General features: G+C 42.4%; 1 protein-coding gene, 1 long non-coding RNA gene, 4 other non-coding genes and 2 pseudogenes across 6 annotated transcripts; 2 read left to right on the top strand and 6 right to left on the bottom strand.

The window, feature by feature from the left end:
• Positions 1 to 4,165: 4,165 nt before the first annotated feature.
• Positions 4,166 to 6,777, top strand: LOC144048374 (uncharacterized). The gene has a single exon (XM_077560261.1). The coding sequence runs from the start codon at positions 4,407 to 4,409 to the stop codon at positions 5,940 to 5,942; it is 1,536 nt and encodes a 511-aa protein (XP_077416387.1). The 5' UTR covers positions 4,166 to 4,406; the 3' UTR covers positions 5,943 to 6,777.
• Positions 6,778 to 14,510: 7,733 nt separating this feature from the next.
• LOC144049605 (U1 spliceosomal RNA) lies at positions 14,511 to 14,675 on the bottom strand. The gene has a single exon (XR_013293605.1). It is a non-coding gene; the product is annotated as a U1 spliceosomal RNA (small nuclear RNA).
• A 298-nt stretch (positions 14,676 to 14,973) lies between these two features.
• On the bottom strand, positions 14,974 to 15,164 carry LOC144049659 (U2 spliceosomal RNA). Its single transcript, XR_013293656.1, has one exon. It is a non-coding gene; the product is annotated as a U2 spliceosomal RNA (small nuclear RNA).
• A 324-nt stretch (positions 15,165 to 15,488) lies between these two features.
• Positions 15,489 to 15,655, bottom strand: LOC144049607 (U1 spliceosomal RNA). Its single transcript, XR_013293607.1, has one exon. It is a non-coding gene; the product is annotated as a U1 spliceosomal RNA (small nuclear RNA).
• Positions 15,656 to 16,049: 394 nt separating this feature from the next.
• On the bottom strand, positions 16,050 to 16,243 carry LOC144049677 (U2 spliceosomal RNA). Its single transcript, XR_013293671.1, has one exon. It is a non-coding gene; the product is annotated as a U2 spliceosomal RNA (small nuclear RNA).
• A 138-nt stretch (positions 16,244 to 16,381) lies between these two features.
• On the bottom strand, positions 16,382 to 25,028 carry LOC144048757 (uncharacterized; annotated as a pseudogene).
• On the top strand, positions 18,642 to 23,700 carry LOC144049445 (uncharacterized). The gene is made up of 3 exons (XR_013293568.1): positions 18,642 to 18,906; positions 21,640 to 21,721; positions 22,380 to 23,700. It is a non-coding gene; the product is annotated as an uncharacterized LOC144049445 (long non-coding RNA).
• A 1,965-nt stretch (positions 25,029 to 26,993) lies between the features above and the next one.
• Positions 26,994 to 27,155, bottom strand: LOC144049661 (U2 spliceosomal RNA; annotated as a pseudogene).
• Positions 27,156 to 27,571: the final 416 nt, after the last annotated feature.

Raw genomic sequence — 27,571 nt, 5'->3', positions numbered from 1 at the left:
ACAAAACAATTTCGCAAACTATTTACAAATGTGTGCAACCGTGGTACTATTTACAATTGTGTGGATGTTTCAAATACAGTTTTCTTTTTGTAACACTCCCCTGTGTGCAAGGGAACACAGCAGGATTTGCACAACAGATTAGTTTCACTGCGATTGCAGACGCTACACTTTTTTGCTGGCTTTTTTTTCCCGGGGAATAGCAAGTATATACTGCAGTGTGTGTTTACGGCCATGTTGCCATCAAGTCTACTCTCAGGATCATGATACGGTGACGTTACGGTGGTGTTACATCTGGCTTTCTCATGTCCTTCAGTTCCTATACCGGGTGGTTGATCCATCTTATCTGCTCCATTCATGGTGGCATCGTAGTCCATAACCAGTGTCTTCTCCGTGATCAGACTGTACCCACCCCTCCGATGAATATGCATTGGACTTGGGGCACTCTTCGTCGTCCGATTGAACGTCCGCCTGAGCAGAAGTGCTCGGTTGTGCTCCGCGTTTTCCGGCGTTAGCATCGCTAGCCGGTGAGGCTTTATGACGTGATCATAGCCGCTGCGTCAATGCTTCCAACTTCGGCGTCAACCTCGAAGTCACCATCATCATCATCATCGTCGTCATCAATGTGCTCTTCTTTGATGCTCTTCGTCTTTGAAAAAAATGCTCAAGCGTGAGCTGCTTGCAACCGGTCGCCATTATGGCAACCGGTCGCCATTATGGCTTCCTCAGCCATTGTTCCCTCAACACTCTAGCTCCGCCTCACGTCTTCTACTGACGCCTACCCAATCTTGTCCAAAGAGTCATCCCTGCCATCTAGGGGCCAAAAATAGGCATTATACTAACTATATCTGCTTGATACTTTCAGCACAGCTGGCCAAGGCTTTCCTCCACTCGTTTCCCAAAAAAAAACAAAAAAAACTTGGTGAACGTCTTTTAACGTCTTTGGCGCTTCTCCGTAGGATTTTACTAAACGTTATTTAACGTTTTTGGCAGTCAAAGAGTTAATGTCATAACTTCATTATATTTCATGAACAATTAATACCTTTAAAAACTAATTTTGCCACTTACTGTTGTAGGGTAAACCGGTTCAATTAATAATTAAATCAGTAATTGTTAATTATTAAATTAATACTCAATTGACTCATTAATTGAAGGAGACTCAAAGTTAATATTTAAATTAAATTTGCGGAGCACCACATATATTTTTGATAATTTTATCAGGTTAACAGATGACACCCTTGTTGAATCAGTCATTAAAATGAAGGTTGTACCCTTTAACAATCGTGTTATTTCTTTGTTCAGCTTAGAGGTTAATATAAATTGATAAAATACACACACAGTACACCATTTTGTGCATGTTTATTTTCTAATCTATTTGAGAAAATCTACTTGGAAGCAAAACTAACTACTGTGATAGGAAATGGAAACAAGAACTGAATCTTAATAATCAAAGAAAAAACAAAGAAGAAAAGAGAAACGGTATTAAACGAGGTGGTGGAACTTCCTAATCAGGCAAACATAAGACCCAAAATTTAACCCAATTGGATGCACCAATTTGTATAATCTGGTTAATGTTTGCAAAGTTGCATTTAGAGATGGTCTCAGTTTGTCCCAAAAAGCGGAAACTGAATTCCTGGGCTCTGTCAGTTTTCCCCAGTGAAGCAAGGAGGAAAAGAGGATGAGGGAAATTGTGCTGTCTCTCAAACTGGAAACATGCAGGTGCAAGGCGAAATTAATCGAACACTGGAGTTGATCTAACTGTAGGTGATCTACAATAACACCTACTCTAGTCTGGACACCATTTAACTCTGAAAACTATAAAATTACACTTATTTTCCTTTTGGCTTTTCCCTTTAGAGGTTCTCCACAGCGAATCAGTTGCCTCCATTTAACCCTGTCCTCTGCATCTTCTGCTTTCACACCAACTACCTTCATGTCCTCTATAACTACATCTATAAACCTCCTCTTTGGTCCTCCTCTAGACCAGGAGGTACATTGCTCAGTTACAGAATCAAGTAGCAGAATTAAAGTGTCATGTCCAGAATCTTTCAGGTGCCCACCCTGACTCCGATCTGGACCGAACCAGAGGTCCTGAAGACCCCGAAGAATCTTCCAAAGGTCCAGCTTTTCCTCCTCATCGGCCTGTGACTCGTTCCCAAATCTTGCAGGCACCCATGTTAGCTAAAGTTGACCCGTCCACTGGTAACTCTGCTATGTTTTACAAACCTTTCTCTCCCACTGATGTGAGTGTGTTGATGCAGAAACTACCGCCTATGCAATTTGGTGGTGACAATTAGCTTCAAGCAGTGAAGAGAGCGGTTACGGGACAAATGTTAACAGCAGGTGATATCGGTGTTCTTCTTACACAATTATGTCCGCTTTTATAGTTGAATACTTTAATGTAAAATTTAGGTTTTTCTTCTCTCCCCGATAATTAGGCTCTTACGCGAGAAAATTACTTAACCTTGTCTATATCCTTAGACGCTTTGTTTCCCCTCCCTGAGTGTGTCATTTCAGATCTGGTGTTCGCTCGCGAAGCAGATGAGGAGGCTGCGGCTTTTGTTGATCGGGCCCTGAAGACATTTAACATTTTCAATTTGATGTTTTTGAATTTACTTATAGGTATATCAATGTGATATAATCATGAGTGTTTAAAAGAATACAGTGGGATGGTGATTTTGTGAACTTTATTTGATCTTCGTACCCTCAATGCTGTTGGAGGGGGAATGTGCATGATGTTGTCAGAGTCTCTTGTCATTAGAGACTGAAGGTCTGGGGTCAGATCTTGATTACATCTGTTCCCCCAATCAAGAAGGGGAACTGTATAAAGATGTCTGTTTACCATCAACATTACACCTTTGTTCAATCTAGGAGATGACATGTCTGCCCATTGTTCAATCAAGAGCCGGGAGGAGGAACCTTTTATCTTTTGAGTATAAATGAGTCGATGTTCTGTAGACTGTTACACACTTGGGGGGTCCACATCGCATTCAGAAGTGAGTGTCCTAACTGTGTCTTTAGAAGCTTCTAAATAAATCCTTGCAAGGAACCTTCTTCATCAGATCCTGAATACAATTATTTGGACACGCAAAGATTACACTTAATATAGTAATCAAAATATTCCTTCAAAATGGTGACGCCCCGACGAGGACATATTGAGACGTTTTTTCAACAGCTGTGATTGATCCTGAACACCGTATTTCTAAAGCGCAAAAATATTAACAAGGTGAGTGGACATTTTATCCTCGTAGAGAAATTCTGATTGTTTAGGATCAATACAGTTGCATTTCGTCTGTTGTATTTGGGATCTGTGAACAAGTTAGGGGGGTTAAAGTAGTATTTGTTACGGAGGGACGCGAAAGTCCTCGATTTTGAAAATTACTACGACATTAAACCATGCATGGGAGTTTTTTCCGCGGTGGAATAGGCTGTCTTTTTCATTTTTTCGTATGAATAAGCCGTCCGTATAATTCTACGGGGCGTGCGGAGTGGATTAGCCGCCCGTGTGGTATCATTCACACAAGGTGTGTGCTGTGTGGAATTACTAAACCGAGGGACATAATTCCTCGGTGTGTGTGTGTTGTGTTAAATCAAGCCGCTCGTGTGATATCATTCACATCGGAGTGAGAGCTGTGAAGAAGCCGCGAAAATCCTGGATACGTTTTAAGTCGCGCATAAAGATGCCCCGTGTTTACGGAAGTGACGTCAAGTCGGAGCGCTCCGCCGTTTGAAACGGCATAAGACATTGAGTACCACGGGGGAATAGGCTGTTTTGGTTGTTGAGGTGTGTTATAAGCCGCTAGTGGTGATCGCACTAAGTGTGTGCTGATGTGTGTTGTGAAATAAGCAGCTCGCGTTGAACACGCGTAGTGATTGCTGAGTTAAACGCCCGTATATCGCTACGGTGTGTGGAGTGATATAAAGCCTGCCGTATATTTCTACGGTTCGAGTGCTGTGTGATATAAGCCGCCCGTGAAGATCCTGGATATATTTATTAAAGTCGCGCAGAAGGTATTTAATATCTGTTTTATTTTCGTCTTGTTTGTATTTTTCTGAAAAAAAAAAAAAATCATTTTTTTGGGGGGATTAATGAGAATAGTTTTGATCTGTTATATCGTAGTATCGTAAGTGAGACGTCACTGACTTTATAAATATTAAAAACGACTAATTACTACATATAATGGACGACATTTTTGATCAAGACTCAGGCTGGTTTGATTTGCATAAACTTCCGGTCCATAATCTGAACCCTTCGCTGAGCGTACAGATAAAGGCTGCAACGCTCGTGATGATTGAAGCGCTCCCACCACGCCAGTGGAACACAGCAGCAGCTGAGGAGCAAACGTGAGACGGAGGTTGCCGATCTCAAGAAGATTGTGGAGGACGAGGCCAAGGCCCACGAGCAGCTGATGGCCGACATGAGACAGAAACACAACCAGGCCTTTGACGATCTTAATGAACAGCTGGAGCAGGCCAAGCGGAACAAGATGTCTGTGGAGAAATCAAAACAGGCCCTAGAGAGCGAATGGAACGAGGTGCAAATCGAGCTCAAGACCCTGACGCAAGGCAAATCCGATTCAGAGCACCGTCGCAAGAAAGCAGAGTCCCAAGTTCAGGAGCTTCAGGTCAAATTTGGAGACAGCGAACGGCAGAGGCAGGAGATGGCGGACAAGATGGCCAAAATGCAGTCTGAGCTGGACAATGTCAACAGCCTTCTGACTGAAGCCGAGGGCAAAAACATCAAATTCAGCAAAGACCTTTCTTCAGTGGAGTCTCAGCTTCAGGATGCACAGGAACTGCTCCAAGAGGAGACTCGTCAGAAGCTCAACATCTCCACTCGCTTGCGGCAGCAGGAGGATGAGCAGAACAACCTGCGCGAGATGCTGGATGAAGAGGAGGAGGGCAAGAGGAACGTGGAGAAGCAGGTCTCCTCGTTTCAGGCACAGCTGGCCGACATGAAGAAGAAGTTGGATCAGGAGACGGCCAACCTGGAGAGCGCGGAGGAGGCTCGCAAGCGCGTCCAACGTGACGCCGACTCGTTGCAGCAGCAGCTGGAAGAGAAGACGGCCGCTTACGACAAATTGGATAAGACCAAAACCCGTTTGCAGCGGGAGCTGGATGACCTCATGGTGGACCAGGACAACCTGAGGCAGGTGGTTTCCAACCTGGACAGGAAACAGAAGAAGTTCGACCAGATGCTGGCTGAGGAGAAGACCATCTCCAGCCAGTATGCCGAGGAGCGCGACCGGGCCGAAGCAGACGCCAGGGAGAAGGACACGCGGGCGCTAACGCTAGCCCGCGAGCTGGAAGCCTTGGAGGCAGATGCCCTGCACTACCAGGAGGATCTTGCCACAGCCGAGAGACTCAAAAGACAAACGCAGGCAGAGAGAGACGAGCAGGATGAGATTAACAACGGCAATGCTAAAAATGCTCTGCTGACTGAAGAGAAGAGGAGGCTGGAGGCTCGCATAGCCCAGTTGGAGGAAGATTTGGAGGAGGAGCTACTCAACACCGAGATGATCAACGAGCGTCTGAAGAGAACCACACTGCAGATGGAGCAGCTGACCACGGAGCTTGGCGCCGAGCACAGCAGCGTCCAGCGACTGGAGGGCGCTCGTTCCCAGCTGGATCGCCAAAACAAGGAGCTGAAGCTGAAGCTGCAGGAGCTTGAAAGCACCATCAAGTCAAAGTACAAGTCCACCATCGCCTCCCTGGAGGCCAAAATCGCTCAAATGGAGGAGCAGCTCGACATTGAGTCAAAGGAGCGTCAACAAGCATCACGGCTGGTCAGGAGGACTGAGAAGAAGCTGAAGGAGGTCGCTGAAAGAAGATTCATTGGAGTGCCTTTTCCATGGGCAAAGATTGGCACAGTTGATTCGCCTGGAAAAGCTGATCAAGTGTCAACCTGCTGTTTGAAAGGGGGAAATCACTCAATGGTGATTTGAGTCACATGCCCCTTTTCATCAATTCACAAGGATAGAGTCACACTGGGAATGAAGTCCCGTGACCTTTCCTGCGATCTCTGGCAGTGAGCCAGGTTCAGAAAGAGGCTGACAAACGCCTCTTTTAAAAAAAAAAAAAATTGATTGACCAACTGTCGAACGCACTTTTCATTCAACAAAGACCTTCATCACGAGATGGCTTCGAGGGACGGACACATCTGCTATTGCGTCGTGACACTTAACCACATCACATAGTGTTATGCCTCACATTTATTATGCCCCTTCCACCGAATTTTTTTAATGAATCAAACTGAATTTTGACTGCTAAGCCCCTCTATCTATCTTTCTCTCTCTCTCTCTCTCTCTCACCTGCTATTCTTATTTCTAAACTCCACACATAAACATTGCTTCATTTTTCGACGATCAAGATCCGCGCTGGACTTTCTCTCTAGACTATTGTGGGATTAAATGTCCGGTTTTTGAACTTATAGAAGTTCAATGGTAGGACTGAAGACATTTAACATTTTCAATTTGATGTTTTTGAATTTACTTATAGGCATATCAATGTGATATAATCATGAGTGTTTAAAAGAATACAGTGGGATGGTGATTTTGTGAACTTTATTTGATCTTCGTACCCTCAATGCTGTTGGAGGGGGAATGTGCATGATGTTGTCAGAGTCTCTTGTCATTAGAGACTGAAGGTCTGGGGTCAGATCTTGATTACATCTGTTCCCCCAATCAAGAAGGGGAACTGTATAAAGATGTCTGTTTACCATCAACATTACACCTTTGTTCAATCTAGGAGATGACATGTCTGCCCTTTGTTCAATCAAGAGCCGGGAGGAGGAACCTTTTATCTTTTGAGTATAAATGAGTCGATGTTCTGTAGACTGTTACACACTTGGGGGGTCCACATCGCATTCAGATGTGGTTGTCCTAACTGTGTCTTTAGAAGCTTCTAAATAAATCCTTGCAAGGAACCTTCTTCATCAGATCCTGAATACAATTATTTGGACACGCAAAGATTACACTTAATATAGTAATCTATTATAGTAATATTCCTTCAGCCCTCACTGATTACACTCTGAAAACAGGACACACCCCTAGGGCCTCCTCCTTGCATTCGCAAGTGTTCCGAGCAGCCATTTTGAAGGGCGTTCCCAAGTCTGTGGCGCAGGCCATGAAGGCCAATCCGGATCTTCCCGGTGCTGAAGTTGACTGGTGGTTGTCACATCTTAAACATCATTTGAGGAGACATGCTAAAGAAAAAGAGTCTAAGGTAGACAAACACGAAAGTACAGAAACACAACTTGCTATGTTGCAGTTGCGAAATCTGAAAAAGCAGGAAGAAACCACTCTTGCTGTGATCTCATCTCCCTCTGTTGATTCTGAGTGCATGATGTATCAAGCAGGTTCATTCATGGGTCAAGGTGCGCCCCCTGGTGACCGTAACATGTGCTTCAATTGTGGACGGCCTGGTCATTGGGCCCGCGATTACAGAAAGCGACCTCAAGCGTCTGGGTGGAGAGGCAGAGGCCAACAAACTGCACGTGGCTACAATCAAGGAGGCAGAGGATATCCTGCACAACAACAAGGATATTCCCCGGTGCCAAACCAACAGTATCTGCCTCCTTCTGGTGGACAGTTTCCACAATGATGGTGCCCTGAATCCACATGCTTAGTGACTGTTCAATGTTTTTTCACAGACTCTTTTGCATTCTTTTGTGTTTGCACCTAACTGTCCAGTCAATATTTTGGGCAGAGATCTCCTCATGGCCACATGACCTCTCTTCAAATGCAGCCCTGATGGACTTATCCTGGAATTTCCGGATGGTAACACCTACTGCTGCTCTTCTTCCTCTGCCTCCAGTGCCACCTCCCAGTTCCCACTTGTTGAACAACGCCCTGTGGCATGCGCCACTGCCGACATCTACTGGGCTAGAGTGGATATTGACTCCAGTGGTTGGCTCGAAGCTGAGCTCTCTGGTCACCTTGGGTTCGTAACCTCAGATCTTATGATATGGTAACTGATTGTATGTATTGCACTCTGTACTATGACAGATCAGGGGATGAGATCTATAGCGAGGCATTTCAGGAAATTGGAAACAACATATGGGAATTGAACATGGGTGATTTGTTTGCAGGCAAACCAGGTGTTGCCTTTTCGGTGTCCTTGACTCCTGAACAACTCAAATGGTACATGATGGCGGATCCTCCGGATCCTTTTATGCCTCCTTGCCACCCACATGTCTCCTTGATGATCTCGCCTCAGCACACAGCGAAGGATCTCGGTCCGTTTGTCCTGGCATGCACACAGGCCACTGATTGGCAAAATTAATTTCACTCTCAATTGCTCTATTCCCCGTCACTTGATGCTTATTGGATTTAGTCTAATACATTTTTACCCACTTCCGTTTTGGAGCACCAGCTTCTGGATAGGCACCATGGACCTGAAACAACCGACAGCGATTTTGCTGGTTACCTTCTTGATTTCTTTCCCACATCGCTGTGGTCCATGGATCCCACTGATGTTGGTCTCTGTAACATCTCACCTGTTGTGTTTCAGATGAAACCAGGACAAATATATGTTCCCCAATACTCTGTAAAAGAGGCCGGGATGATTGGCATTTCGGAAACAATTGACGGTTTGCTCAAAGCAGGAGTGTTGTGTGAAATTCCCGGCTCTTATTATAACACGCCTATTTTACCCGTTGAGAAGAAAGATACTGGAAAGTTTCGCATGGTCCATGACCTGCGAGCGATTAATGCGGCCGTCTTAACTCCTACTTTGTCTGTCCCAAACCCTCACTCGGCATTGTCCCAAATTACATCAACCCACATTCATTTCACTTGCATTGACCTGGCTAATGCTTTCTTTTGCATTCCACTCCATCCTTCAATTAAGCAATTTTTTGCTTTCACTTGGAATGGTGTTTGCTACTCCTACAGTCGCCTGCCTCAAGGCTTTGTCCTTTCACCTGGACTCTTCAACGACTGTCTTCGCCAGTTGCTGTCTCCACTTGAACTGCCCCCTGGTGTTCTCCTGGTGCAGTATATGGATGACCTCTTGCTGGCAGCTCCATCTGAAACTTCTTGTCTTGAAGCCACCAGGTCTTTGCTTTCTCATTTGGCCTCTGTTGGGCTGAAGTGTTCCAAGTCTAAACTCCAGATTGCCCGATCACATGTTTCCTTTCTAGGACGTCCGATTTCACGCCACGGAACAGGAATGTCTCCCTCTCACAAAGACGATATTCTCCATCACCCAAAACCAACAAATGTCAAAACCATGCTGGCTTTTCTTGGTCTTTGCAACTATTCCAGACATCAATTTCCAAACTTTGTTGAACTCACTCACCCACTACGACAGGTGGTCAATGAACAGGGTATGCGAAACCTTTCTAACACTCTTTGTTGGACCACGGAAGCAGACACTTCCTTCATCTCCTTGAAACAGCATCTTTCCACTGCTGCAGCTCTTGCGATTCCTGATTACAGTCGCATGTTCTATCTTGACGTGTCTGAAAAGGTCAGCAGTGTTTCTGCTGCCCTTTATCAGAAGGAGGAAGTCGACAAGTTTGTCTGTATGCATCAACACCATTGGAAAAATACAAGCAAAGACACCCAATTTGCGCTTCTTTCTCATCTGCTCTAGCCAGAGTGATTCAGAAAACATCTCACATTGGTCTCCATCACCCGCTGACTGTGCAAACATCACACAGTACAGTCCAGTACGTCACAAGTCAAGCTTTCACCATGACCGGAGGAAGACAGAGAAAAATTTAAGCAATTTTAACACAACCACATATTCTCTTTACTCATGAAGGAGTAAACATGGCTGAAGGTCTGCTCGAAGGAGAACCGCATTGTTGCATACAAAGAACTACGGAAGAAAACTCACTCCGCAGTGAACTCTATGAAACACCTATTGACAACCCTTTTCACAGATGGATGTTGCTTCAAAGGCAACGATGGCCTACAATCTGGATTGGCAGTAACTCAACCCACAGAAACAGGTTTTGAAGAAGTCCAAGCAGAAAGAATATCAGGCTCTCAGTCAGCACAAAGAGGTGGAATTTTGGCATTGACAGCAGCTCTCAGATTGGCAGAAAACCAGTCAGTAAATATTTACACAGATTTGGCGTATGCACACATGACAGTTCATGTTGCATTAAAAGAATGGTAGCGAAACGATTTCCAAACTGCAATCGGTACACCCATTAAACATCAGGATGATATTCTTAAATTGCGAGATGCTTTAATGCTCCCAACAGCGGTGGCAGTTATAAAATGTAAAGGTTACTCTCGAACTAATGATTTTGTATCGGCAGGAAACGAATCAGCAGATCGAGCAGCAAAAAATGAAAAATCTCGAATGAGATACGCATCTTTCTTCTCAATTTCACATCTTTCTATATTTCTATGAGTTTTTACGTAAAAGTTTGCATTTTAAGTCAATAGCTTCTAGGTCATGTGACCTGTGGACTCAAAATCGGTGTACGATGGCAGTGCTTCCGCATAAGATATGCCTCTTGTTTTTCAATTTCATATCCTTCAGTATTTGCTATGATTTTTTTCTACGTAAAATTTTGCATTTTAGCTCAATGGACTCAAAGAGCTGTGATGTATTTCCAGGAAAATCTCTTAAGACCGCATTTTCCGGTAATGGCTGTCACCGTTGGTTTTCCTTCAGAGAACCTTGATCAGTTGTCAGCGTTTTGGAGTATATTTTATTTATAGTTTTTTTTGAGTGTGGTTGCGTGCATTTGTCAAGGAATTGAAGAAGAGGAGAGACGACAGTACATCGAGCGATCACTGCTGTGTGCCCAGATAGAGGTTCTAACTGCCTAGTTTTTTCTCTTATGCTGAACAGCGGAGACAGTGGGTTGTTAACATTCATAGGGATAACTGTAGTTAGATACAGCACCAAAGTGTGTTCTCAGCATTTTTTCCTGCTGATGTTATTCATTCGTCAACCACACAGGGCGCCGTTTGTGAACAGTAAAACCAGAGCTATATTTTGAAGCTTGAACTTTGATGTGTTGTTACTCTGTTTACATAGATTGTCATGTTTCTGCCTTTCTGGTCTTTTGACTTTTCATGTGCCTGTATGTATATTCTTCCTATGCTGCCATTTTATTGTATAAAAAAACATGAAAATATTTATATGAGTCATTATTCTTGCACCACTGACGGCACTCTTGAATTTCCATAGCATTAAAAGAAATGCTACCATGTGCTGGCCAATAAAAAATGTAACTTTAGAGGCATTACATCATGCTTCAAAATATTGATCAACAACAATTTATCTAGTCCTACTCCCTATTAATTGTATCATGTTAATGTACTAATAAATTATTCTTATCTAATGACGTAGCATTTAAATAAAATATAAAAATGAACATGTAATGAACAGTTAGCTGTCAAGTTCCATTTGAAGATCCAACACCTCACCCATAAAGTCTGACTTGGGGAAGTTACTGCGTCTTACTCCATAGGAGAGGATCTATAATACAAAATTACATTAAAAACAACAACAAAAACAAATCGCTTTACTAACTACCAGGGATTAAAGTGGCTAGAATTTCTTGCCGGAATTCCCTGACACAAAGGTTGCAGTGCAGACAGAATTGGTGTTTTTTTGGGGGCTGGGGGGGTCTTTTTGGGGGGTGGGGTGGAGGGGGTGTTTCCTCAACCCACCCGTAATGCAAAGAAAACTGCGTATGGCACAGTTATATCTATAAAACATAACCGGTCTTACACATACATTAGGCTACTGCATTACACTCATTGTAACAAGACGAACGTGAGAAAATTATTTTTATTCAAAATTTTATTTTTTTCAATGATGTGCAAAATAACAGATAACAAAAACACCAACGTGCGTTCATTGAGAGAATGGAGCCGGTGGACAGAACTACGTGGAATAAATCAATAATAGATATAGATGGAAACAGATTACGCTACACAAGCACACTGGAACAATTCAGAAGCATTTTATGCTACGTTCACACCAAAATAAAGGGAAGTGTTCCGCGGTTGTGCCAAAAGTATTGTACAAAAATTTCATCCCCTGCCGTGGGATATTATTACTTTTACCACAGAAAAGTGGAGTTTCTTCAAAAAGGTTCCTTGTAAACAGATATTTAAACTTCAAACATCTGGAACAAAACAGAAAACAGTAACATTCAGTCGTCTGAGCTTTTTCTATGTATATATGAGATTTCCTTTTTTTTTTTTTCTTTTTTTTTTTTTGGGAGATCTCAGTATTGATCATTTGACATGTCATCATCATTGTTCTCCCTTTTTTTTTTTTTTTGTATATATGAGATTTCCTACTGCGTGCGTGGTCATCGAATGCACTAGACTCCACTGCAGCACGAGTGCTTGCTTTTCTTTTGCTTCTCCACGATAAATACTTTTTTCTTGTTTCAAAACAAAGCCCACGTGTTTCATGTATTTATTGAAAAACATGCGTTGTACCCATGGGAGCTCAGGGATACAATTTTTTTTTACAGGGGTAAGTGGCTGCCCGTGTTGTTGCACTCCAGGTGACAACAGACAGGACGCTGTGTGTGACATAGCTCAACCTGAAGCCGATGTGAAACATATTTCAGCCCCTTAGGCCGCAATGCGAAATGCAAAGAAAGTTTAAAATATTAAACTTTGGCGAATATTCGGATTTTCGCCACGCCGCTCCAAACACGTCCACTGCACCGCCCCACGCATGAGCCTGTTAGCGCTAAATTGTCTAAATGCAATCACGCTGCCTAAACGCCGCCCCCCCCCCCCAAAAAAAAACAAGTGTGCACGTGTAGGTCCACTGTTCTTAAAGTAGATCACCAGTGATGTAAAATGTAATTCAGAAAATTTTTTATTGAATGAAGAATGTCCACATTTATTTACTTTATTATTTAAACTGAACATGGTATATGTTTCTTAATATACAATATATTCTATATTTGTTTAAAACGAAATAGATAGTGCTAAATGAAAAAATATGTTATTTTTATTTACCCAAATTCAAACCCAATTCCAAAAAAGGACACTATACAAATTGTTAATAAAAACTGAATGCAATTATGTGAAAGTGCCATATTTCAATATATTCCCAGTTTACATTTCATTTCCTTGATTTTCTTCTCTCTTCCTGCTTTTTAAAAAAAAAAAAAATCTGAGTCTTTACCTTCATCATTTCCCACCACTGTGCCCGTGATTTGTAAAGGTCTTGAAGGGTCTGCCAGGGCATTTCTTGCAGCATCTCACTTTCCTCTGGGCTCCCGATTGGTGGGGCCGTCCTGCTCTCCTCCCCTTGCCCCTTCTCACCTGTCCCCTCTCCACCAATGACAGGATTTGGAGGGAAATTTGAATTTCCTTCAGGACATTCAATTTGTTTGTCACCTTCCTTTCCATTTCCTTGTGCCATTTCTTTTCCAGCCTTCAGTTTGTTGGCAAATGATTTTGGACAATTTCTGTAGAGGTGGTTAGTTTCCCCACAGAGATTGCACTTTCTGCCATTGGTACATTCTTCAAAAGTATGCCCAATTACTCGACATTTCCTACAAATGGTTTTCTCACACGCTTCCGCCAGGTGTTCATGCTCACCACACTTGCGGCAGAGCTTGGGCTGACCCTGGTAATGTATGTAGCCCCGGTTTTCACCCAAGACTATCATTGATGGGAGATGTTTCAGGCCCTGAAAGCCCTGGAGGTCCTGACCCGCCAGGCACAGTTCCAGATGCCGTCCTCATCCCTCACCTTTATAGCCTGGCCTTTAACCGTGCAATATCTACCCAGCCAAAAACAAATGTCTTCTGCATTCACTGTCTCATTAAACATTCTGACAATAACTGTTTTAGCAGCATTATCAGTCAGTTTTTCAACATTGAACACAGAGAACTGGGCTTTCACATTTTCAAAACGAGTCCAAAATTCACGAAGGTTCGCAGCAGAGGTGAAACTCAGATCAAATCCTTTACTAAAGGGCAACGTTATAATGCAATTCAAATCTTCAGCTTTGAATTTCAGGGTTTGTTGGACAAGCTTTCTGGAAAAGTCCAGCCTGGACATCCAGAGAGGCTCACCACCATCCCTTTCCCGAAACGTAAATCGGACACTGTGCTGCCTCCGCATGTCGGCATATGTAGTCGACATGTCGGAGACAACCACTGAGTAACAATTTTTTCACAATCAAAAATCCAGCAAACTTACCTTTGTCGTTCTCCTAGAACAGAAAGTTTAAACAACAACAATACCCCTCCAATTGAGTTCAATTCACAGCCACAGCAGGCATAGAATTATCACTCACTATGTTACACCAAGCAGCGCTGCTCTTATGGACACTGAGACGGAGGAAACCTTGTCTGCTGACTTAACCATTCATTATTCACAAGCCTTCACATAAGCAGCTGCAGTCCAACTAATTTTGCAGTCTTCCTATAGGATGAAAGGCCAAGCGCCTGCTGCGGTCCCGGCCAGACTTGTGAAGTAAGCCAGAAGACCATAGTCAAGTCATGCTCATTTGTGTTAGTTGGTTTCAAGACTATCACTCTTAATTGTTGACATACAAGCCAGGGAAGAGCGCGAACGCAGTTCCCCACTATCAGAAATTATGCAGTCGAGATTCCCACATTTGGAGAATTCGCAAGGGTCAATGCAGCCGCCAGTGCAATGGCTGCACCTCACCCTGGGTGAACCACATTTTTGATCATGGTGTCACCCCTGCCAGGTAAGTATGCCTTCCTCAGCCTGGACACGGATTGGAATAGCGTGTGTACTTCGCACAGGGCATTAGAGGAGGTCACAGGCACAACTGTGGAGCATGCAATAGCTGAATGAGCTCAAGTGTCAAGCCTCTGGAACGGGTTCGACTCACCGGATTGGTGGACAGCAGAGTAGTTGTGTGTCGGCTACGTCGCCTGCTTCCCAATTTCACGACATGTTTTCTTCCGCCACACCTACTTGTGCGCACGCGAGGCAAGTATTGCCGCAGCCCGTTTTCTCTTTCCAGATTAGCATTTTCATTGACCAACGGAGGTGGTGCACCACTCCTGGAAATACTGCAATAGCAGGACGATGCTCGGAATAGGCAAAGCAAGCTCTGAATCCCATCTCCCTGTTGAAAAAAGCAATTTAATATTAAGTCTCCAGATAGGAGACATATCAGATATTAAACTGATAAGAACAGATACTACCTTGATCTTAGCCAAAAGGCCGAGAAGCGATAAAGTGGATAACTAACGGACTCAAGTACAGGCTTCTCGGTCTACCTACTCTCACAGTCGGTTATGTTACACCAAGCAGCGCTGCTGTTATGGACACTGAGACGGAGGAACCCTTGTCTGCTGACTTAACCATTCATTATTCACAAGCCTTCACATAAGCAGCTGCAGTCCAACTAATTTTGCAGTCTTCCTGCAGGATGGAAGGCCAAGCGCCTGCTGCGGTACCGGCGAGACTTGTGAAGTAAGCCAGAAGACCATAGTCAAGTCATGCTCATTTGTGTTAGTTGGTTTCAAGACTATCACTCTTAATTGTTGACATACAAGCCATGGAAGAGCGCGAACGCAGTTCCCCACTATCAGAAATTATGTTGTCGAGATTCCCACATTTGGAGAATTCGCTAGGGTCAATGCAGCCGCCAGTGCAATGGCTGTACCTCGCGCCCTGGGTGAACCACATTCTTGATCATGGTGTCACCCCTGCCAGGTAAGTATGCCTTCCTCAGCCTGGACACGGGGTCTTGCTTTTTTCCACTAACCCTATTGCATGACTGTGCCAGTCGTACACTGGCGAATGCCTGGCCAAGCATGATGGGCCAGTTGCTCTCAATGGATTAGAATAGCGTGTGTACTTCGCACAGGGCATTAGAGGAGGTCACAGGCACAACTGTGGAGCATGCAATAGCTGAATGAGCTCAAGTGTCAAGCCTCTGGAACGGGTTCGACTCACCGGATTGGTGGACAGCAGAGTAGTTGTGTGTCGGCTACGTCGCCTGCTTCCCAATTTCACTACATGTTTTCTTCCGCCACACCTACTTGTGCGCACGCGAGGCAAGTATTGCCGCAGCCTGTTTTCTCTTTCCAGATTAGCATTTTCATTGACCAGCGGAGGTGGTGCACCGCTCCTGGAAATACTGCAATACCAGGATGATGCTCGGAATGGGCAAAGCAAGCTCTGAATCCCATCTCCCTGTTCAAAAAAGCAATTTAATATTAAGTCTCCAGATAGGAGACATATCAGATATTAAACTGATAAGAACAGATTTTTCTTTTTCATGTTTTTATTGTCACTTTTAAATCAATCACAAGTCACATTTCTACAATATGGAGCATTCATTTTGTCCTTAACATGACATGTAAAAATAAAAACAATTTAAAAATTTAAAAACCACATTCATATCTATTGTGCAGGAGCGTAGCACTGCATTACTAAGTGGGTCTTCATCCCACCCTCTCAAACAGCGCTTGCCCAGGACCCGCCGAGCCACTCTCCGTGCTTCCTCCCTCCCGCCCCTCCCGGAGAGCCAGGCCGCCGCCGCCGCCGAGACCTTCATCGTGTAGCTCCGGTTCCCTCCTCCGGGCGGGCACAGGCGACGCTTCTTGGTGGCTGTGTCCTTGGCCTGCCGCGTGCAGCTTCGATGGTCCCTGCAGCCATTAGGAGCACAGCCACGGGGGGTCTGCCTGTGCCTCCTTACCAGCAAGTTTCTGGAGGTCCACATGGCGTCTTTGATGGCGGCAAGGGTGAACCAGTCTTTTGCAAACTCCTCCCGGGAACGCTTGACTTGGCTCACCCCATAGAGCACGTATTGTTCATTTAGGACCTCCCTTGCTGGCAGGGTCCGGGAATTTTCTCAGGTGGCCAGCTGTCGCCCACAGGTCTACGGCAGCACTGCACTCCCAGAGGAGGTGCCTCACCGACTCCTGGGCGCCACAACCAGGTCGGGGGCAGGTTGAGTGTGCTGACATTCCTCGGGAGTGCATAACGGCCCTGACTGGGAGAATCTCGTGAGCCACCATCCACGACAGGTCCCGGAGTCTGTTTGGGAGGGCAGGATGGTTGACGTTGCGCCAAACTGTTGTGAGCTTGCCGAATGCAAGCCCGCGCACTTGACTCACTGTTTGCCGCTCCTGCACAATAGAGATGAGAGACTTGTGATTTTTTAAAACGTGACAATCTTCATTTTCTAATTTAAAATTTCTTAAAAAATTGGGGATAAAAGAATGTGCTGGTGGTAAGTTAAAAGACACCGGAAGTCTTTGATCGCTGGGTATTAGTTTTAATTTACGGAGGTATGATCCCATCCAGAATCGTGTCATTGCTTGACTTTTGGGATTGCTGGATGGTCCCAGAGCATTTTGCAGATGGAGAGTGAAGACATTTAACATTTTCTATGCATATTTTTACTGTTTATGAATCTACTTATAGTATATAGATGCCATATAACTGTGATAATGTTTGTGTGAAATATATTGGACATATAACTGTATTGTAATGAATAACACTTTTCACTCCCTTCCAGCTGGTGAGATAGGAATGCACATGGGGAGGCATGTTCTCAAGTTGATAACACTGTGGGTCTGAGGGAGTCTAGGTCGCATACCTGTCTAATCATATATTTCCGGCTTTGGACGAAACTGGAGTAAACATGTCAATAAATCACTTGTCCGTCTATTATAATTGCTAACCCTTTGTCCAGCCTCAGAGGAGGAGTATGCTTTTTTCATCTATAAAGCGACTGTGTGTTTTTCATATGGACACACTCGAGGCTTAACATCACCTTTGAATGTAAGCATGTGTTGTGTCTTTTAGGAGCTCCTAAAATAAATCTTTTGCAAAAGAAGCTTCTTCATCAGATCTCATTTTTCAATTATTTTGAACACGCAAAGATTACACTTAATATAGTAATCAAATAATACCTTCAATTGGTGACCTCCGACGGCGACAAATTGGGACGTTTTTGCAACAGCTGTGATGATCTTGGACAACTGAATTTCTAAATGCGCAAATATTAACAAGGTGAGTGGACAAATTATCCACTTAGAGAAATTCTGTTTGTTTGGGATTACTCAGAGCTGCATTACGTCCGTACCAAATTGTATTTGAGATCTGTGAACAAGTTAGGTTTCTTTTTAAGTCGTATTTGTTACGGAGGGACGCGAAAGTCCTCGATTTTGACAATTACTACGACATTGAACCATGCATGGGTTGGCCCGTTGAATACGGAAGTGACGTCAAGTGGGAGCGCTCCGCCGTTCGGAAACGGCATATGAGATTGGTTCCGCGGTGGAATAGGCTGTCTTGTTTTTATTTTTATTTTGGTATGAATAAGCCCTCCGAATAATTTTACGGAGTGAGCGGAGAGGATAAGCCGCCCGTGTGGTATCATTCACACGGTGTGTGTGCTGTGGGTTATTAAAAACCGTGGGACATAATTCCGCGGGGTGTGTGTGTTGTGTCGAATTAAGCCGCTCGTGTGATATTCACATTGGAAGCGAGAGCTATGAATTAAGCCGCTCGTGTGATGTCATTCACATTGGAAGCGAGAGCTGTGAAGAAGCCGCCCGCGAAGATCCGGATAAGTATTTTAGTAAGTCGCGCAAAAAAGATATTTGATTTCTGTTTCGTTTTTTCTTTTTCTTTTTCTAAAAATACAGTATATATATAATAATTTTTTGGGGGGATAAATGAGAATAGTTTTGATCTGTTCTATTTTAGTATCATAAGTGAGACGTCACTGACTTTATAAATATTATAACGACTAAATTACTACATATAATGGACGACATTTTTGACCGAGACTCAGGGTGGTTTGATTTGCGTAAACTTCCGGTCCATACTCAAAGCTTGTCGCTAAGCGAACAAGTCACGGCCGCAACACTCGTCATGGCTGAAGCGCTGCCACCACGGCGACGGCGGAAGATGAAAAATCTTTTAAATGAATGGATGCGGACTAATTGTGATAAAGGTTAGTTCCCACCGTTAAAATCTGAGACATGTCTGATTGCATTAATGAAGTCTGTAGAAGTTGATTGTGTAAACAGCGCCAGATGCTGATTACCTCCGTGAAAAACACATCTATAGTTTCTTCGAATGGAAGAAAAGTTAGACAATGTGGGGTCGTGGACCAAATGTTGGTTTGTGCTAGAATGTTAGCGTTGGGTAGCTCTGTGAAAGTTGCTCGTAAAACTGTTGAGCGAGTCCGCTAGCCACGGCTCGGCTAACGGCAACGTGTTTGATGAACGCGTGGTGAATGCTAGGCTAAAATCTCCGCCAGCTTAAAATTGTTGGAAATGAGACATGACCCGGAAAATAGATTAAATAAGGCAAAAGTTTTCGGATTGGAATTGGCTCGGCATGCGGAGATTCCACAGTCTATTGGTTCTAGATGGCGTACTAATTTGGAGCATGTGTGACTTGTGTGATTAGGAGAGAATGTTTTTTTTTGTTATAAAATGACTAGGGTCAATTGTGTGATTATAATGGGAATTTTTCTAGTTGGTATGTGTGTGCGTATGTGCCCCAAAAGTTTGAAAAAGTTGAGAGAATTGTTGAGTAATCGAATGAGACCTAGATAAGGAAAGTGGGGGCTATCCGGGTGGTTTGGAAGTTAACTGAATCTGTAATTGGGAATAAGAAATGTGTGGATGGATATTTCATTTGTTTTTTTTTTAAATCTTTAACTGTATGTTTGGTGTTGTTTTTGAGTAGAAAAGACTGGTGTGATAATGGCGTTTGTTTTTCGTATAGGAATGTAGAAAAAAATAGGTTTTGAATGTGATTTTCCCTCCCCCTTTTTCTGCTCCTTCCCTGTGTCTTGGAAGAGAGGAGGGGGATTTGTGTGGAAAATAGGAGTCAGAGGGCAATGTGTCCTGTAATGGGAGCTTTTCTTTTTTCTAGGTAAGAGAAGAATGCGGAAAGATAAAGAGGTCTAGATGATAACTACAGGCCACTATCCATATTATTATTTATTTATTTATTTTTTAAAAATCTGGTCTGTGTTTTTATAGTTGAATGAGTAATAAAACCAAATTTTAATATAGTTGAATAAGTAATAAAACCAAATTTTAATTGAAATAGATTTTTCATTTTTGATTTTTTGATTTCCCCTGCATCTCTGATAACTTATTCGTAGGTGTGAAAATGATTTAACCTTTGTCCTTATCTGAGTCCCATTCTAGAAGTCTGAGAAGTCCTGGAATTTGAGACTTCCCTCCATGTGGAAGCATAATTTAAGGTAACTGTAATGAAGAAGGAGTCTATGGTAGACATATGCGTAAATATAGTAATACTACTTGCTATAGTGTAGTGAACATATTTAAATAAAACTACAAAATACATATTTTTTTGAGAAAATTATTATTTTTAATTATAACAAGCATATAAATCTCTTGCTGTGATCTCATCTCCCTCTGTCTGTTCCGAGTGTATAAGTGTTTCAGGCAGGTTCAATCTTTGACGAGAGGTGTTGTTCTTGGGTGTCTCCAACGTGCTGGAATAACCTGGCTGTTGGGCACAGAGTGGACGGCGAACTGAACAATGGTCACTTTCGGGGGGGGGGAAGTGATCACACGGACTGCGAAAAGGATGGTATACTGCAAATCCGCTCGCCATGAGACTGTTCAATGACTCTTATGAATTATCTGAGCAAAATGTCCATCAACTCTTTGAGCAGACATCTCAAACTCTCATCACAGCCGTCCTGATGAAACTGTCAGGGGTCTCCAGTGACAGCTAAGGCCTGCTTTGAACTTTGCCCTGCATAAACTGCTATCAACAAGGACAGGAAGGAATATGAACTCCAGTGTGGACTCAAAGTTCGAGTCATCTGAGATCGGCCTTTGAGTCATATTTTGGTCTGTTTTGAGTACAGTTTGCACTCTGTACTGTGTCGGTAAGGGAGATGTGATCTATAGCAACGCAGTTTCGGAAGTTGAGAACGGCTTATGTGAATTAGGGTAGTATAAAATTTATTCTAATCTTTATTACTATATTTTCCGTTGTTTGATGCTTGTTAAATTTGGTCTTCTAATTTTTTGCCCATTTTCCTTTTGAATTTTAGCTTCTGGATTGGACTCAGATGTGGAACACTTACGGCAAAATTGCTGGTTAGATTTTTTTAATTTTGATTAAGGTCGCAGCACTGATTTTTAATTGGGTCATGATCTGCAAAGTTGCCTACTGTGTTGTACAAGCCCCGCTACTCTGTAGAAGAGGGGAGGATAATTAGCATTTTAAGATTACTTTTTGGTTTATTTGAAGTAGGTATTTTGATATTTTTTCTTATTTTACAGTTAGTTTGTTTTTTCCTCACCCTGTGTTGCCTGGACAGAATTCAAATTTGCGCCTCCAAGGGTTTTGTTTTTAGGAATTGTTGCAAGACTAAGCAGGATCTGCTCCTGTAGTCTTGGTGTTGGCCAAATTCCCCCATTTTTATTTTTATTATCAACAGGACACAAGGTGTCAGTTTTTTTCCCTTTTTGAAGCAGCAATTTGTAAGCGGCTGCAGTTTTCACATTCAGGTCTGAAATGATCAAAATTGATCTTTATCAGATGAGGGAGTCAGTTACTGGTCTGTCTGTGTGTGTCACGAAGGAAGGTATGCACACAAACAGTTCATGTTAAATTAAATCAATATAGGACTATAAGTTAGTCTGAATGAGGTGATACTTCTATAGTATGTGAGTGAATTAATTCACAGATGGAGAATGGAGAGGATTTGACTTGGAGGGAAGTAAGTTCTACAAAGATGACAAAAGACAACCCGAATAGCAGAAAATAAGGTAAGTATATTCAATTTCAGAAACATTTGAAAAGTATAATTTCTAGAGCCCATGGAATTTGCCATTTAGGTGTGGAAGGAACATTGGGACACCTGGTGGACATTATTTTATGAGACAAGTTGTAAAAATGAACTGTAGGACTGCAGTGTTTATTAAAAGGTATAAATATATATAAATCTCTTCTCAGACTGTTTATGGCCCGGCCGGACATGAGCAGTTTTGGGTTAAGATGATGTTGTTTTTAAATGATTTACACTGCTATAATAAAAAACAGCGTAAAAAATACAGAAATTTGATGTATGATAAAAAGTACATTTATGCTAAATCTACAACAGTAAATATCATGGTAAAATATTTGATTAATCATTATCTACTATTATAAGGGCTTCTTAGGAATATTGGATTAGACGAACCCATTTGAAAAAACAAAAACTTCCTAAGATATAAAAAGGTTGGACTCCTTTTGAGGGTCATAAAAACAGGCTGTTTCCCGCCCCCAATGTTCCGCTGGGGAGTCACACGTTGAGAGGCCCCCGGTAATTAAAGAGATAGTGTCTACATTCTCTAAGCTAAACAGATGTTCCTTCAAAAATAAATGATTGTGAATATGTGTGGTTGAAAGTAACTAAACCGAAATGGTCTTGTCCTCATTGGCTAGGTCCATTTAAGGTCAAGGAGCGTACATCCTGTGCGGTGCGCTTGTATCGGAAAGGAGATACTTGGTATCATCTCTCATCTACAAGGCCGGCTGTTTCTGGTTCAACAATGCCACCAAGGGCAACCATCTGATGATCTACGCCCACACCAGTTGGAGCCATCTCACCGAGCCCCACCACGCCGTTTCCAGTGTCTACCTGACAAGCTGTCCAAGGAGGGAAGCTGCAGCGTAGGAGGTCCTGGAAGGAGATTCATTGTAGTGCCTTTTCCATGGGCAAAGCTGACCAAGTGTCAATCTGCTGTTTGAAGGCGAAATCACTCAATGGTGATTTGAGTCACATGCCCCTTTTCATCAATTCACAAGGATAGAGTCACACTGGGAATGAAGTCCCGTGACCTTTCCTGCAATCTCTGGCAGTGAGCCAGGGTTCGGAAAAAGGCTGACAACGCCTCTAAAAAAAAAATAAAAAATCATCAACCAACGACTGACAAACATCCTTCTCCTTCGACGAAAGAACTTCTTCTCAAGATGGCTTCGATGAAGAACTCTGCTACTAATTGCTGCATTGTGACGGTTTTTCTCTTGTTAATTGTTGTGCCATTTTGGTTTTTCATGAAACCCCTTGACGTGAGTTTGAATACAACACACCGGTAAAAGAAATGTTATTTCTACCCAAATTCCAATGGATAATGAACTGGGCGTATAATAACTCAATTGTCCTGACCGTTGCTCCTAACACAAACACATCTGTCAAACTCCCCATTAAATCTTTGAAGGGATTTAGTAGTGGGGGGCCGACGAAGGGGGGCCTTTGGCTCAAGTACTGGTGGTATTTGACAGGTAGTGTTTTACGACTGGACTGGAGCACCTTCATTACCACCCAAAGTGGCCGATACTGGCCGTCCAGTGGTGAGGCAGTTTTTTTTTTTTAGCAAGAGAGTAACATTGAGAAGAATGGGACATCAATTCGAATTAACTTTTGTTCTTCCTGAAGGTAATATCCGGCCACCTAATGTAACCATAAATAACACCTTTTGTTATGGCCTAATGCTGTGGGCATGGTTCTCTGGAACTGATCCCTATTTTCCAATTAAAATTTGCATTGATAAAACTATGAGTAAGACAGAACAACCTAAAATGACTAAATCAGAATCATATAGCCCTTGATATGTTACTTGCAGAAAGGGGTGGTGTTTGTTCAATGTTCGCAGAACAATGTTGTACTTTTATTCCTAATTACACTGCACCGGATGGAAGTTTAACCAATGCCATTGAGGGACTCCGAACACTTAAAAAAAAAAAATGAAAGAGCAGTCCGGTATCGATAGGTCAATTTGGGATAACTGGATGGATGCTTTTGGAAGATATAAAAATTTGGTTTCAGCTTTTGACAACTTGCGGTTGTTGCTGTATTCCTGGTTTGAGATCGTTGTGCACGCGGCTTATTGCCACAGCCATTGAAAAGCAAGATGTACAAAACAAGTCGTCTTATATGATGGTAGAATCTGTAACTTCTAAAAGCTATGACCGCGCTGGCGACATCAGATGAAGATCCGGCTGGAATTTTTCTCTAGACTATTTCTAAGGGATTTAATGTCTTATTTTGAACAAATATATTTTGTTCATTGAGGGACTGAAGACATTTAACATTTTCTATGCATATTTTTACTGTTTATGAATCTACTATTAGTAGGGTATTAGTTTTAATTTACGGAGGTATGATCCCATCCAGAATCGTGTCATTGCTTGACTTTTGGGATTGCTGGATGGTCCCAGAGCATTTTGCAGATGGAGAGTGAAGACATTTAACATTTTCTATGCATATTTTTACTGTTTATGAATCTACTTATAGTATATAGATGCCATATAACTGTGATAATGTTTGTGTGAAATATATTGGACATATAACTGTATTGTAATGAATAACACTTTTCACTCCCTTCCAGCTGGTGAGATAGGAATGCATATGGGAGGCATGTTCTCAAGTTGATAACACTGTGGGTCTGAGGGAGTCTAGGTCGCATACCTGTCTAATCATATATTTCCGGCTTTGGACGAAACTGGAGTAAACATGTCAATAAATCACTTGTCTGTCTATTATAATTGCTAACCCTTTGTCCAGCCTCAGAGGAGGAGTATGCTTTTTTCATCTATAAAGCGACTGTGTGTTTTTCATATGGACACACTCGAGGCTTAACATCACCTTTGAATGTAAGCATGTCTTGTGTCTTTTAGGAGCTCCTAAAATAAATCTTTTGCAAAAGAAGCTTCTTCATCAGATCTCATTTTTCAATTATTTTGAACACGCAAAGATTACACTTAATATAGTAATCAAATAATACCTTCAAGGGCCACATATCTGCTGCCCAAGAAGAGCTGGAGGTCCGGCACGCCTTTCCCACCTTTCTCTTTTGTTTTTTTCATTGTGTCCCTCCTCAGTTTTTCCCATTTAGAACCCCAGATAAAGTAAAAAATAGCACGGTCCAAATCTAAAAGCACATTTCTTTTTGGGATAAAAACTGAACCGATTAATAAAAGCAAAGGTAAAATGACTGCTTTAATTATTAAAATCTTCCCCTCTAAAGTCAGCTCTCTCAGTCCCCAAAAGCCAAGTTTTTTTCTCACTTTCCCTATCACGTCGCACAGACATACGCATTGCTAAAAGTTTGCTAAAAAGTTTACAATCAACATTTAAAAGCGTAATTGGACGCCAGTTGTTCAGGTCAGTTTTGTCTCCCTTCTTATGCAGTAAAGTGACTATCCCTACTCTAAAACTGTCTGGTAGTCGGTGTGTTTTGTCCAGTTCATTAAAAACAGTGAGTAAATCTGGTGCTAAAATGTCCCAAAAAGTCAGGTAAAATTCCGAGCAGAGGCCGTCTTCGCCCGGAGATTTTGCCTTCTTCAATTGTTTTGCACATGTATGTCTGCAGGTGAAAAATCCTGTGTTAAAAGCCCATTATCAGTCACTGTTTTTTCAATGAAGTTTAAAACCTCTACCATTATCTCCTCTTGGGTATCTTTACGCTCATACAGTTTTTGATAGTATGTTTCTACTGCTTCAATTATTTCATTGTTTTTTTCTGTGATAGTCCCGTTTTCTTTTTTTAGTTTAAAAATGCCCCCACCCTTGCTCATAATTTTTTTAAAGAAGTACCTGGTGCATTTTTCACCTTCTTCGATTTCCTTTTCTCTGCTCCTTAATAAAAACCCTTTGCTTTGGATATCTGCCATAGCTCTCATTTCTTTTTTCTCTTTAATTTCATCATTAAAATTTATCCCCTTTTGTGTTAAATTAAAATACCTTTGCAGTCTCTTTTGCATTCCCAGCATACATTTCATTTCCTTGATTTTCTTCTCTCTTCCTGCTTTTTTAAAAAAAGTCTGAGTCCTTACCTTCAGCATTTCCCACCACTGTGCCCGTGATTTGTAAAGGTCTTGAAGGGTCTGCCAGTCCTTGTACCGCTCCCTTTACTGAGAGACCAAGGCCTCATCCTCAAGCAGGGAGCAGTTCAATTTCCACAGACCTCTTCCAAAAGTCACTCCAGAAGAAAGTGAAAGGGTGCAAGACAGCATTAGGTGATCTGAGAAAAAGACAGGAGTTAATCTAGCATCAGTCTGTGTCCAACCCCGTGTAAATATGTAATCTATGCGAGAGGCTCTGGTGCCGTCACCACTAAACCAGGTGAAGCCCTCCTCTCTTGGATGCATGGTTTTAAAGCAGTCAATCTAATTTGAATACGCGGCACATATCTTGCAATAAAACCGATGTTTTGTCAATTTTAAAATCCTCCCCGGCTCCCTTCCTGTCCTTCCTATTTAAAATACAATTAAAATCGCCTCCCATAATTAGTGGGTTATGACCGAGCATGTGGGACTGCAAATTCTCTAAAATATCATACCTGTCATGCTTTTCATTAGAACCATAAATATTTAAAATGCTAAAATCCTGTTCTGTAAAAGTTAAGTGTGCTAAAAGTGCTCGTCCGTCTCTCACCACTGTGCTCCCCTTTAAAACAATCTGAGGATTATTTATTAAAATAGCCACTCCATCATTTCTATTTTCGTTTGAGCCACTCCATAATGATGGGTGTGGCCACATTTCCTCCCACTGTTTATAATTTCTTAAAAAGGGTATGCCACATTCTTGGATTAAAAACAGATCAGATTTAAAAGTTTTTAAAAATGTTAAAACGCTCTGAGCTCTAATCTTTGACTTCACGCTTCTAACGTTAATAGTTGAGAAGGTGAGGGTCATAGGTATGATTAAAAATTTAAAAAACACAGATAAGGTTACAAAATTTTAAGAGAACATAAATTTTTTTTAAAACAAGGCAGTAGCTAAGGTATTTCTCGAGAGCTTATTTCTTCCTTTACCTCAGCAAAAGGGGCAGAGCTAAAACACTGGTCATCTCTCAGAGGCACTCGAGGTGGTGATCGCTCACGCAACCTTAAATTCATAGTGTTTTTGCTTTTTGGCGTTGATTGCAGTACTATGTTTAAAAAGGAGAGTTCATTTGGTGAGCTCGAGGGGAAGACCCTGAACTCCCCCACCTCGCTATCTGAGCTCACGGGCCTTCCCCTCTTCTCTGCAGACAGGGGAGACTCAGAGGACCGTTGAGAGGCAAGATGCGTGGAGTGGACGGAGCAAGCCACTATTCCATCTCCCAGTTCCAAAAATCAATTTAATATATGGTCCCCGGGTAGGGGACGTATCAGATATTAAACTGATAAGAACAGATACTACACTTGATCTTAGCCAAAAGGCCGAGAAGCGATACCCACAAAGGGTCAGAGGCAAGAACTCAATTCCAGAGACTACAACTTTAAGTTGCGGTTACACACATCACCCGACACGCCAAACAACGCATCGAACGTGTTGAACATTAATGTGAATGTTTTCAGATGTTCGTGTGTTTGTGCATGTTTTGTGTCACGTGCTTCACGTCGACCCAATAGAATTCGGCATTAAACCATGGATGAATAAATAAACTGAACTCCTTCTGCCGTATGAGAATAGATTTTTAACTGACGAAAATAATTAGTCATTTGCAATAACACTCGGTTGGTATAATGCTGTGGCTGAAACAGAGTAGCCGTTTAATCAACATTTTGACAAAAAGACACTTATTGGCTACTATTGACTACTTCCTGTTTCCTGCTTGTTGGCAAAATGACAGTAGCACTCGATCGCC

Source organism: Vanacampus margaritifer, chromosome 3 (genome assembly GCF_051991255.1).
Source record: "Vanacampus margaritifer isolate UIUO_Vmar chromosome 3, RoL_Vmar_1.0, whole genome shotgun sequence".
NCBI lineage: Eukaryota > Metazoa > Chordata > Actinopteri > Syngnathiformes > Syngnathidae > Vanacampus > Vanacampus margaritifer.
Note: the sequence above shows the minus strand (reverse complement) of the source record. Positions and strands in the feature narration are given on the sequence as shown.